The 14,679-nt window shown below is 40.6% G+C and overlaps 1 protein-coding gene across 1 annotated transcript in view; it reads right to left on the bottom strand.

The window, feature by feature from the left end:
- TMPRSS9 (transmembrane serine protease 9) overlaps window positions 1-14,679 on the bottom strand; it is a 528,210-nt gene that overhangs the window by 121,175 nt on the left and 392,356 nt on the right. The window contains exon 13 of the mRNA XM_044090621.1: window positions 655-826. Within this exon, the coding sequence (XP_043946556.1) occupies window positions 655-826 (172 nt within the window). The remainder of the gene's footprint in view (window positions 1-654; window positions 827-14,679) is intronic.

The raw sequence follows: 14,679 nt of genomic DNA, 5'->3' as shown, positions 1-14,679 counted from the left end.
CATACTCTAAAGCTCACTTTTTAAAATATTTTTGGCTGCTGATACTAAAAAAATTATATATCTGTGCAAGCTCTCAATTTTTCTTAATTTGTTAATAGTATCTGCAAGATCAACAAGTCAGTTTCAGTGATTTTTAAATAGATTCATTCATAACACCAAGCAGATAAGCAGTTCCCCATGCAAGCTCAAACCTCTTGTGTCAGATCAGAATTGATAGTTTAAAGGGAACTGTGAGCTCTGTGCATGTTATGGAGTATAGTTACTTGTAGCATCTAGGACATAACATGCAAATGTACCCCCTCCTATTCACCATTGTTGTAATCTCCAAAAATCATCCAGGAAGCATTTAAAAGCTCATCTGAGATATTGAATAATTAGGGGCTCCTAAATGCCAGTTTAGGTCTGAGGACATATTAAAGTAAATCAAACATTTGCACTTGTGATCATGGTAAACTGCCATCTCTCCAGAGCATAAAATTTCCTGACATTTCTTGAATACACTTGTTATAGGCACGATTCATTACTCTACCACAATATCACTTGTCCCTCTTACTGAAATAGTTACAAGTAAATGGATTTTTATCAGTGTTCTTGTTTTAGTATTAATGATTTGGGGGTAGGCAGCATGCTGTAAAAAGTTGCTATTTTACTTACTAGTCAAAACAGTGAGCTGCTGAAAGCAGCCAGCTTTCTGAGATTAGAGTCGCTCCACACTTATGTCCTCGGCGAATCAGGTGAAGACCAGTCTGCCAGGGCCACTCCCCACGAGCTGCAGAATACCCACCTGCTATTTTATTGGCAGTTACAGCAGGAGTATTTCCACAGTCTGAAATAAAATAAATACAAAAAATAGTTGCCGTCTTTTAAATATCATTTTTTTTAGTAGTGAAGGGGTGTGCCATCACTCACTCGTAATACATAATACCACAGTAAAAAAATATGAACAAATACTGCACCATCTAGTTCTTGTAGTATACAGAAATGACCAGTGGTTATGCACATTTCAGTCACAATCCAGCAGTACTTTCAAATATATTTGTATATGAGAAGAGAACATAAACTGTATTACACTTTCTCCATTAGTCAAAAATCTGAGTAGAATTTATACTTTACCAAATTTAAGAGCTGCTAATTTATTCCTTAAAAAGAAGCTGCTGAACTCCAGGATAATGAAATCTGCAGCAGAAATTTATTTCAATAGCATCATCAAAATATTAAGCCAAAGAAGAAATGCAGGCAGAAATGAGACAAGGCATTAGTACAAAGGTTAGTGAAAATAACACAAAAACTAGTACTGTTAACAAGAATAGAGGCAGCACAGTATCAAGCAGGATCCGATTTATTCAAACTCATAAAATAAATAAAATAAAATACAAACACATGTACTAAGCGCTTTCACCCATGTCCACAATGGGCATATTCAGAGTACAAAAAACATCAGATACTACGTCATTATTTATACAGCAAGTGACACAACGCCCTAATGCAACAACCAATGAATGGTTCCAATTAATTGACATAATTAATTAATTTAATTAAACTGATAGAACCTCACATTTTTCTTTTTGAAAATCCAATATAATAAAAATACTCTAAAAGTCTAAAAATCTAAATATGCTATAATTGAGCTATAAATTGTAATCATTAACACTGACTAAATAATATTGTATAGTAATTAAATATATGATGTAATATAAAATATAAGGTTTAATTTTTTTTTTAAATTAATGGTGTAGTGTATAAATTATGTAATATTAAATATATGTGGTATGTAAATATGTAATTTCTAGATAAATATCATCTTAGTGAATAAGTAAATGTATGTATACAATCGCAATTAATAAACCACAATTAATGTTTAGATAAAACATTGAAAACCATAAGCTTAAAAATATAAATGTTATAAATACATAATAAATATATATATATATATATATATATATATATATATATATATATATATATATAAATATATATATGTATATGCTTTAAAACCACATAAAAGATGTGTCAAACAAATCATATACAGTAGAATTTATGTTTTAATATACTGGCAATGGAGATGTGATCATTAATACCTGGTGGGATTGTAGCATCCAATCTCAATTACCATAAACATTCTTTGGCTTCCAATAAATTTTTATCGCCACCCCCTTTTTTGTTGTTGTTTGGAATTCTGTCAATTACAAAAAATATAAATCTCTTAAATTCTTTACATTTCTGGCTATGTGTGTATAGTGAACTCACTGTTTTTTTGTTTTTAATGTCTCTTGTGTGTTCAAGTATTCTGTCCCTCAGTTTCCTGATGGTCTTCCCTACGTAAAATGTTGAACAACTTGTACATGTCGCTATATAGACAACCATCTTGGTGTTACAACTGCAATACCCGGGACATCTAATAGTTCTCCCGTAGTTCTGCAACTACTACATAGACCATATTCACTCATTTTGGACATTTTATGTATATCCTTATTGGTACTTGTCTCTAATAATTGCTTTAAATTCATACCCTTACTATATGTAATCTTGGGGTAACTACCAATGATATCAGTGAGTTCTGTTTTGTTCATAAAAACACTAAGCCATGTCTCATGAACTATGTTGGAAATTATGGATGCTGTTTCATTGTATGGAATTATCAATGCGTCCCTTTTATTTCCCTTTTCATTGTTGGATAAAGCACTATCAATTCCACATTTAATAATTGGTTTGTATGTTTGGTTTCTTTTAACTATCACCTCTTTTTTAATGTGTAATAATTCCCGAGGATAACCCCTATCACAGAACATATTAATAAGTTTAACAATTTCATCTTGAAATAACCTGTCATCACTCACTATTATGGATAGTCTAACCATCTGCCCTTTCACTAAATTCTTTTTTTGAAATTGAGGATGGCAACTATCATAGTGCAGGAATGAATTTGAATATGTCTTCTTTCGAAATATGTTAGAATCAATTCTGTCATGTACTCTGAAGATGCCCATTGTGGACATGGGTGAAAGCGCTTAGTGCATGTGTTTGTATTTTATTTTATTTATTTTATGAGTTTGAATAAATCGGATCCTGCTTGATACTGTGCTGCCTGTATTCGTGTTAATTAGTACAAAGGTACCTGGGGTAGGAAGTACTACTGGCTTTATCAAACGTGATAGGTACAGCAAGGATAATGTTTAGTTACCTTTGTTAAATTAGTTTTATCCATTAAGCAGCATTACATCTTTATAGAAGTCAACCAACACCTTTGGTCTGGTTAAGCACCTTGCTTATACTTAACCATATGCTTTGCTTGTGTCTGTTAGAATACTCAAGCCCTTGTACAGTATACAGGGATATAACTTATTTACCTCCCATTACCCAAGCCCTTGCGCAGTATACAGGGATATAACTTAGATATCTCCCATTACCCAAGCCCTTGTGCAGTATACAGGGATATAACTTATTTATCTCCCATTACCCAAGCCCTTGTGCAGTATACAGGGATATAACTTATTTACCTCCCATTACCCAAGGTCTTGTACAGTATACAGGGATATAACTTATTTATCTCCCATTACCCAAGCCCTTGTGCAGTATACAGGGATATAACGTATTTATCTCCCATTACCCAAGCCCTTACAGAGTATACAGGGATATAATTTATTTATCTCCCATTACCCAAGCCCTTGCGCAGTATACAGGGGTATAACTTATTTATCACCCATTACCCAAGCCCTTGTGCAGTATACAGGGATATAACTTATTTACCTCCCATTACCCAAGCCCTTACAGAGTATACAGGGATATAACTTATTTACCTCCCATTACCCAAGCCCTTGCGCAGTATACAGGGATATAACTTATTTATCTCCCATTACCCAAGCCCTTGCGCAGTATACAGGGATATAACGTATTTATCTCCCATTACCCAAGCCCTTACAGAGTATACAGGGATATAATTTATTTATCTCCCATTACTCAAGCCCTTGTGCAGTATACAGGGATATAACTTATTTATCTCCCATTACCCAAGCCCTTGCGCAGTATACAGGGATATAACTTAGATATCTCCCATTACCCAAGCCCTTGTGCAGTATACAGGGATATAACTTATTTATCTCCCATTACCCAAGCCCTTGTGCAGTATACAGGGATATAACTTATTTACCTCCCATTACCCAAGGTCTTGTACAGTATACAGGGATATAACTTATTTATCTCCCATTACCCAAGCCCTTGTGCAGTATACAGGGGTATAACTTATTTATCACCCATTACCCAAGCCCTTGTGCAGTATACAGGGATATAACTTATTTACCTCCCATTACCCAAGCCCTTACAGAGTATACAGGGATATAATTTATTTATCTCCCATTACCCAAGCCCTTGTGCAGTATACAGGGGTATAACTTATTTATATCCCATTATCCAAGCCCTTGTGCAGTATACAGGGATATAACTTATTTACCTCCTATTACCTAAGCCCTTGCACAGCATACAGGGATATCCCTGTATACTGCACAAGGGCTTGGGTATTGGGAGATAAATAAGTTATATCCCAGGCAGGTATGACCCTAGCCCAGATTAGCATCCTGCCTTCACCCAGAATGGTACCACAATATAAGGACAAAATGATTGACTTCAAAAATTGGCTAAGCTTCTGGTGTCATTCAAAGGGGCTCCAGTATCTGTCTGCCTGGGACGACATGATGGACAGACCATGATGCTTTGCCAGAGATGGTCTGTACCTGTCGCCCCTGAGATTCAGGTTACTGGCTAAGGCTGTTGCCACCCCTATAGTGCCTTTTTTAGGCAAAGTTCAAAGGACAAAACCACCAGCCTAACAGGTACAAGCATGCAAAATCTGAAGGTAATGCTACTCAATGCTAGAAGTCTAAACCTCAAAATGCACACTCTCAAGACACTCCTAAAAGTGGAGAACATCGATATCTGTGCAGTAACTGAGACCTGGTTCAAGGCTCCAGAGAGCACCTCTGCAATACCAGGCTACAACTCTTACCACACTTTTCGGCCACCAAACCAGGATCGGAACACTAAAGGTGGAGGAGTGTCCATATTCACCAAGGATATTCACACCACCAGGCTAGTTGCCCAACACAATGTGTCTGAAATTCTCCAGGTGCAACTAACACTGGGTAAGACTGCAATCCAAATTGTAGCTTGCTACAGATCCCCCACCATGCCCCAAGATTCTCACTACACCTTTCTAAACATACTGGAAAATATTAAGATACAACCAAACACCCTAATACTGGGTGATTTAAACTACCCTGCCATTAACTGGGAAAACTACTCATGTACCAACACCTTTGCCCAACAGTTCTTGGAATTCATAAATTCCAACACCCTGGATCAACTAATTCATAGTTCCACCAGGGGCTCCAATATCCTAGTCCTGGTAATTACCAACATGAGAAATTGATGCTCCACACCTATGGTCACCCCCTCATTGGTCAGTCAGACCATAAGCTAATCACCCTAAACATCCACATCCCACCCCCACTCCCCAGTAAGGAAACCTCCATAAAAAACTTCTCCAAAGCCAACTTCATGCTACTCAAGTCTGAAGTGACAAACTTCATGACAATGCAGACGGGAACTGAAAGTTCCACTGCTGAGTCCTACACTAAGGCACTGTACGAGCACATCCACTCATGCATGAATCGTGCCATCCCAAATAGAACCAAGATGCTCTCCTCCAAAAAAACTAAGCCAATCTGGTGGTCCCCTGCCATAAACAAACTTTACAACAAAATGAAGAAACTGTTGCAGAAAAGAGGAAAATCCCATGATGCAAAAAATTCCCTTACCAGCCTCAGTAAGAAGCTGAGATCCCTCGTAAAATCCTCCAAAACTAGTTACGAAAATAAAATTGCCAAAGATTCCATAGACAACCACAAGGCATTCTATAACTATGTCAAGAATCTAAATGGCAATGCTCAGATCTGCTCTAAGCTACAACAGAATGGCATTAAATATACTGATCCCAAGGATATTGCCAATATCCTGACAGATCGATTCAGTGCAAACCTCACCCCCTCTCACCCCTAAACGGCCCATCTCAATACTGGAAGATTGCCAAATTCCAGTAATAACAGCCACACAGGTAAAAAAACACACTCTCCAAAGCTAAGAATACAGCATCCATGGGACCAGATGACATCCTGGGCTGTGTACTACATGAACTACAAAATGAACTGGCACCTCACCTAAGTGTCAATGTTAATCATAGCCTCACCTCAGGCTTCTTGCCCACTGAGTGGTGCACAGCTACAATTATCCCACTCCACAAGGGGTGATCCACCTTGGATCCCGGGAACTACTGCCCCATCAGTCTGATGAGCCTGATCTGCAAGGCCATGGAACGTATTATCATGGAACTTATAAACAAAGACATTGGCAACCTTCAAACACTGGACCCCACCCAGTTTGGGTTCATGAAAGGCCGATCTTGTCTCCTGAACCTGATTGACTTCTTTGAATCACTCTCCAGAGCCGTGGATGAGGGTAAGTCAGTTCACACAGCCTATCTGGATCTTGTCAAGGCCTTTGACACCATCCCCCACTCTAGAATCATAGATAAACTTAGTAAGCTGGGCATTAATCACTACGTCACTCGATGGGTTGCCAATTGCCTTACTGACAGAACCCACATGTAAAAGTAGCTGACTCCAAATCCAGCTTCAGACAAGTGACAAGTGAAGTACCTCAGGGTTCAGTCCTGGGACATCTCTTGTCTGGCATCTACTTTTCTGAAGTACAGACCAACACTGAGGGACTCTGGCTAACAAAGTTCACAGATGACTGCAAACTGGGAGCCATTATTGAATCCCCAAATGATGTGGATACTCTACAAAAGGGACTTACAGAAACAGATGCTTGGTGCCAGAGCCATGGGCTCAAGCTCAATGCCAAGAAATGTATAGTTATCCCCTTTGGGAAAAAAACAAGTACCCGTGAATTACCACATAGGTGGCAGTACACTAAACACTGAAAGTGTGATAAGAGACTTAGGGACACAGGTGGACAGTGGTCTCACCATCATTAACCACATCAACACAACAGTCAGGAAATCCTTCTATGTGGCACACCTCATCACTAAGGGCTTTTCAGCCAGAAAAAAGGAGGTCATTGTCCCACTGTACTCATCCCTCATTAGACCCAGTATAGAATACAACACCCCATTTGGTATGTACCTCTCAGGACATCTGCAACAACTGGAAAGGCTGCAGAAATACCTCACTAAAGGAATCACAGGCCTAAAGTAGATGCCCTATGCTGACCGCCTTAAAAAAACTCCAACTATTCTCTGTCACATATCGTCTACTCAGAGGCGATCTCTGCATTACATATAAGGCCATGTCAAACCCAGAGCTGTTGGACATGCTACACTTAAAGAAATCCCAATCCCTCAAAGCCACATGCTCCAGGAATCTAAACCTTGTCATCACAATAAACAAAAGATGCTGGAGGGATAGGTTCCTGACCCAGAGACTCCCCAGACTCTGGAATAGACTGCCCATACATGTCAAGCAGAGCGCCTCCTTGGCCCTCTTTCAAAAGAAACCTTGACGATTGGATGGGAGAAAGGAAATTCACCCCGAGGATCACGTCAGTTGCCCTGCTAGACAGGGGTCCAGGGAAGTAAATAGTGTGGGAAGAAATAGCCAGGGGATTCTTATGGCTAGGCTTGTATAGGCCGTAGGGCCGATAGCCTAGTACCAACCTATGAACTTATGAACCTATAACTTATTTAGATCCCATTACTGAAGCCCTTGTGCAGTATATAGGGATATAACTTATTTACCTCCCATTACCCAAGCCCTTGCGCAGTATACAGGGATATAACTTATTCACCTCCCATTACCCAAGCCCTTGTGCAGTATACAGGGATATAACTTATTTACCTCCCATTACCCAAGCCCTTGTGGGTATACATGGATATAACTTACCTGCCATTACCCAAGCCTAGTACCAACCTATGAACTTATGAACCTATAACTTATTTAGATCCCATTACTGAAGCCCTTGTGCAGTATACAGGGATATAACTTATTTACCTCCCATTTCCCAAGCCTTTGTGCAGTATACAGGGATAGAACTTATTTATCCCCCATTACACAAGCCCTTGCGCAGTATACAGAGATATTACTTATTTATCTCCCATTACCCAAGCCCTTGTGCAGTATACAGGGATATAACTTATTTATCTCCCATTACCCAAGCCCTTGTGGAGTATACATGGATATAACTTACCTCCCATTACCCAAGCCCTTGCGCAGTATACAGGGATATAACTTATTCACCTCCCATTACACAAGCCCTTGCGCAGTATACAGGGATATAACTTATTTACCTCCCATTACCCAAGCCCTTGCGCAGTATACAGGGATATAACTTATTTACCTCCCATTACCCAAGCCCTTGCACAGTATACAGGGATATAACTTATTTATCTCCTATTACCCAAGCCCTTGTGGAGTATACAGGGATATAACTTATTTATCTCCCATTACCGAAGCCCTTGTGGAGTATACAGGGACATAACTTTTTTATCTCAAATTACTCAAGCCCTTGTGGAGTATACAGGGAAATAACTTATTTACCTACCATTACCCAAGCCCTTGTATAGTGTACAGGGATATAACTTATTTATATCCCATTACTAAAGCCCTTGTGGAATATACAGAGATATAACTTATTTACCTCCCATTACCTAAGCCCTTGTGCAGTGTGCAGGGATATAACTTATTTATCTCCCATTACCCAAGCCCTTGCGCAGTATACAGGGATATAACTTATTTAGCTCCCATTACCCAAGACCTTGCACAGTATACAGGGATATAACTTATTTATCTCCCATTACCCAAGCCCTTGTGGAGTACACAGGGATATAACTCATTTATCTCACATTACCCAAGTCCTTGTGCAGCATACAGGGATATAACTTATTTACCTCCCATTACCCAAGACCTTGCACACTATACAGAAATATAACTTATTTACCTCCAATTACCCAAGCTCTTGTGGAGTATACAGGGATATAACTTCTTTATCTCCTATTACCCAAGCCCTTTTGCAGTATACAGTGATATAACTTATTTACCTCCCATTACCCAAGACCTTGCACACTATACAGGAATATAACTTATATACATCCCATTACCCAAGCCCTTGTGGAGTATACAGGGATATAACTTATTTATCTCCCATTACCCAAGCCCTTACGGAGTATACAGGGATATAACTTATTTACCTCCCATTACCCAAGCCCTTGTACATTATACATGGATGTAACTTATTTACCTCCCATTACCCAAGCCCCTGTGGAATATACAGGCATATAACCTAGGGATATAACTTATTATTTGAATGACCTGAGATGTACCTCCCTGGGCTACATGAAAAGAGACATGGAGGAGCTCTCCGATCTTGTAGCCCAGGCAGGTATGACCCTAGCCCTGAATAGTATCCTGCCATCACCCAGAATCATACCACAGTAGAAGGACAAAATGATTGACTTCAACAATTGGCTAAGCTTCTGGTGTCATTCTAAGGGGATCCAGTATTTGTCTGCCTGGGACGACATGATCGACAGACCACGATGCTTTGCCAGAGATGGCCTGCACCTGTCGCCTTTGGGATTCCGGATACTGGCTAAGGATGTTGCCACCCCTATAGTGCCTTTTTTAGGCAAGGTTCAAATGATAAATTCATCACCATAACAGGTACAAGCAAGCAAAATCTGAGGGTAATGCTACTCAATGCTAGAAGTCTAAATCTCAAAATGCACTCACTCAAGGCACTCCTTAAAATGGAGAACATTGACATTTGTGCAGTGACAGAGACCTGGTTCAAAGCTCTAGAGAGCACCCCTGCATTACCAGGCTATAATTCATACCACACCTTTTGGCCACCTAACCCGGAATGAAGCACTAAAGGTGGAGGTGTGTCCATATTCATTAAGGATATCCACACCTCCAGGATAGTTGTACAGCATAATGCATCCGAGATTATCCAAGTGCAACTAACTCTGGGCAGGACTGCAAACCAAATTGTAGCTTGCTACAGATCCCCCACCATGCCCCAGGATTCCCACTCCTCATTTCTTAATACACTGGAAATTATTAAGGTACAACCCAACACCCTAATAATGGGCGATTTTAACTACCCCACCATTAACTGGGAAAACTACTCATGTACCTACTCTTTTGCTCAACATTTTCTGGAATTCATAAATTCCAGTGCCTTGGATCAACTTATTCACACCTCCACCAGGGGCTGCAATATCCTAGACCTGGTCATTACCAACATGGTCAACCGGTGTTCCACACCAGAGGTCAATTCCTCGTTGGTCAGATCCAACCACAAGCTAATCACCCTAGACATCCACATCCCGCCACACCCCCAATTAGGGAAATCACCGTAAAACACTTCTCTAAAGCCAGCTTCACACTTCTTAGGACAGAAGTGGCAACCTTCATGACACCCATGCAGACGGACAGTAGAGGTAGGACTGCTGAATCCTACACAAATGCACTTTATAAGCACTTACACAAGTGCATGGACCATGCTATCCCTAATAGAACTAAGATGCTATCTTCCAAAAAAAGGAAACCAATCTGGTGGTCCTCTGCCTTAAACAAACTCTACAACAGAAGAAAGAAACTGTTGCAAAAATTAGTAAAATCCCATGACTGGAGGAACTCCCTGGTCAACCTCAGTAAGAAGCTGAGATCCCCTCATAAAATCATCCAAAGCTAGTTACGAAAACAAAATTGCCACTGACTCTAAAGACAACCACAAAGCATTCTATAGCTATGTCAAGAATCTCAATGGCAACACTCAGATCTGATCTGAGTTACAGCACAATGGCACTAAATATACAGAACCAACTGATATTGCCAACATCCTGGCAGGTAGGTTCATTGCTAACTTTACCCCCCCTCTCACCCCCTAGAGGGTCTATCTCTATACCGGAAAAATGCAAAGTTCCTGTAATCATGGCTGCACAGGTAAAAAACACACTCTCCAAAGCCAAGATTACAGCATCCATGGGACCTGACAATATCCCAGGCTGCATTCTACACGAACTACAGAATGAACTGGCACCCTACCTAAGTACCATGTTCAATCATAGCCTCACCTCAGGCTTTGTGCCCACTGAATGGCGCACCATGACGGTTATCCCACTCCACAAAGGGCGAGCCATGACAGACCACGGGAACTACCGCCCCATTAGCCTGACGAGTCTGGTCTGCAAGGCCATGGAATGTATCATCATGGAACTCATAAGCAAAGACATTGGTAATCTCCAAACTCTGGACCCTACCCAGTTCGGATTTGTAAAAGGCAGATCATGTCTCTTAAACCTGATTGACTTCTTTGAAGCAGTCACCAAAGCCATAGATGAGGGTAAAGTGGTTCACACAGCTTATCTAAATCTTGCCAAGGCTTTCAACACCATCCCCCACTCTGGAATTATAGATAAGCTCACTAAACTAGGTATAAATCCCTATGTCACAAGATGGGTTACCAACTGGCTCACGGACAGAACCCACACTGTGAAAGTAGCGGATTCCAAATCCGACTTCAGACCAGTGACAAGTGGAGTACCACAGGGTTCAGTCCTGGGTCCTCTCCTGTTTGGTATCTACATCTCTGAAGTACAGGCTAACACAGAAGGCCTTTGGCTAACAAAGTTTGCAGATGACTGCAAACTAGGACCCATAATTGACACTCCTAATGATGTGGACATACTACAAAAGGGCCTCACTGAGACAGATACCTGGTGTCAAAGCCATGGCCTGAAGCTCAATGCCAAAAAGTGTATTGTCATCCCCTTTGGTAAAAACTCTGTACCCATGAACTACCACATAGCTGGTAGTCTACTTAATGCCAAAAATGTGATGAGACCTTGGGACACAGGTGGACAGTAGTCTCTCCTTTGATAATCGCATCACCACAGTGGTCAGGAAATCCTTCTACGTGGCTCACCTCATCACAAAAGGTTTCTCATCCAGAAAAAAAGAGGTAATTGTTCCCCTCTACTCATCCCTCATTAGACCCATTGTAGAGTACAACGCCCCTTTTGGTATGTACCTCACAAGACATCTACAACAACTGGAAAGGCCACAGAAATTCCTCACAAAGAGGATTACTGGCCTCAAACAGATGCCCTACACAGACCATCTCAAAAAACTTCAGCTTTACTCAGTCGCATATCGCCTACTCAGATGTGATCTCTGCCTAACATACAAAGCTATGTCAAACCCAGAACTGTTGGACATGCTCCACTTAAAGAAATCCCAATCCCTCCAAGCTACGTGCTCTAGGGACCTAAACCTTGTCACCACAATAAACAGAACATGCTGGAGGGATAGATTTCTGTCCCAGAAAAGTCCCATACTCTGGAACAGAGCACATTAGCACTCTTCAAGAAAAATATTGATGATTGGATGGGAAATAGGAAATTCACCCCAGGGATCACTTCTGTGGCTCTGCTCAACAGGGGGACAGGAAATTAATTTTCTTGGGTGGCGAAAGCCAGGGTACATTTTTGGCTAGGCTTATATAAGCCCTAGGGCCAATAGCCTATCACCTAGCTATGAACCTATTTACCTCCCATTACCCAAGCCCTTGGACAGTATATGGGGATATAATTTATTTATCTCCCATTACCCAACCCTTGTGCAGTATACAGGGATATAACTTATTTACCTCCCATTACCCAAGCCCTTGCGCAGTATGCAGGGATATAATTTTTTTTACCTCCCATTACCCAAGCCCTTGTGCAGTATACAGGGATATAACTTATTTATCTCACATTACCCAAGCCCTTGTGGAGTATATAGGGATATAACTTACCTCCCATTACCCAAGCCCTTGTGGAGTATACAGGGATATAACTTATTTGCCTCCCATTACCCATGCCCTTGTGCAGTATACAGGGATATAACATATTTATCTCCCATTACTCAAGCTCTTGTGGAGTATACCGGGACACAACTTATTTATCTCCCATTACCCAAGCCATTGTGGGGTATACAGAGATATAACTTACTCACCTTTCATTACCCAAGCCCTTGTGGAGTATACACAGGTATAACTTATTTACCTCCCATTACCAAAGCCCTTGCGCAGTATACAGGGATATAACTTATTTATCTCCCATTACCCAAGCCCTTGCACAATATACAGGGCATTAACTTATCTATCTCCCATTACCCAAGGCCTTGTGCAGTGTACAAGGATATAACTTATTTACCTCTCATTACCCAAGGCCTTGTGCAGTGTACAAGGATATAACTTATTTACCTCCCATTACCCAAGGCCTTGTGTAGTATACAGGGATATAACTTATTTAGCTCCCATTACTCAAGCCTTTGTGCAGTATACAGGGATAGAACTTATTTATCTCCCATTTCCCAAGCCTTTGTAAAGTATACACAGATATAACTTATTTTCCTCCCATTACCCAAGCCCTTGTGGAATATACAGGGATATAACTTATTTACCTTGCATTACCCAAGCCCTTGGACCGTATACAGGAATATAACATCTCCCATAACCCAAGCCCTTGTGCAGTATACAGGGATATAACTTATTTACCTCCCATTACCCAAGCCCTTGTGCAGCATGCAGGGATATAACTTATGTACCTCCCATTATTCAAGCCCTTGTGTAGCATACAGGGATATAACTTATTTATCCCCCATTACCCAAGCCCTTGCGCAGTATACAGGGATATAACTTATTCACCTCCCATTACCCAAGCCCTTGTGCAGTATACAGGGATATAACTTATTCACCTCCCATTACCCAAGCCTTTGCGCAGTATACAGAGATATAACTTATTTACCCCCCATTACCCAAGCCCTTGCACAGTATACAGGGATATAACTTATTTATCTCCCATTACCCAAGCCCTTGTGGAGTATACATGTATATAACTTACCTCCCATTACCCAAGTCCATGTGGAGTATACAGGGATATAACTTATTCACTTCCCATTACCCAAGCCCTTGTGCAGTATACAGGGATATAACTTATTTATATTCCATTACCCAAGCCCTTGTGAAGCATACAGGGAGATAACTTACCTCCCATTACCCAAGCCCTTGTGGAGTATACAGGGATATAACTTATTTATCTCCCATTACCCAAGCCCTTGTTGAGTATACCAGAATACAACTTATATTTCTCCCATTACCCAAGTCATTGTGTAGCATACAGAGATATAAATTATTTACCTCCCATTTCCCAAGCCCTTGTGGAGTATACAGGGTTAAAACTTATTCACCTCCCATTACCCAAGCCCTTGTGCAGTATACAGAGATATAACTTATTTACCTCCAATTACCCAAGCCCTTATGCAATATACAGGGATATAACTTATTTACCTCCAATTACCCAAGCCCTTGTGCAGTATACAGGGATATAACTTATTTACCTCCCATTACCCAAGCACTTGTGGAGTATATAAGGATATAACTTATTTAGATCCCACTACCAAAGCCCTTGTGCAGTATACAGGGATATAACTTATTTATCCCCCATTACCCAAGCCCTTGCGCAGTATACAGGGATATAATTTACTCACCTCCCATTACCCAAGCCCTTGTGCAGTATACACGAATATAGCTTATTTATCTCCCATTACCCAAGCCCTTGTGGAG

Source organism: Protopterus annectens, chromosome 13.part0, assembly GCF_019279795.1.
Source record: "Protopterus annectens isolate FY-2018-M chromosome 13.part0, PAN1.0, whole genome shotgun sequence".
Taxonomy (NCBI): domain Eukaryota; kingdom Metazoa; phylum Chordata; order Ceratodontiformes; family Protopteridae; genus Protopterus; species Protopterus annectens.
Note: the sequence above shows the minus strand (reverse complement) of the source record. Positions and strands in the feature narration are given on the sequence as shown.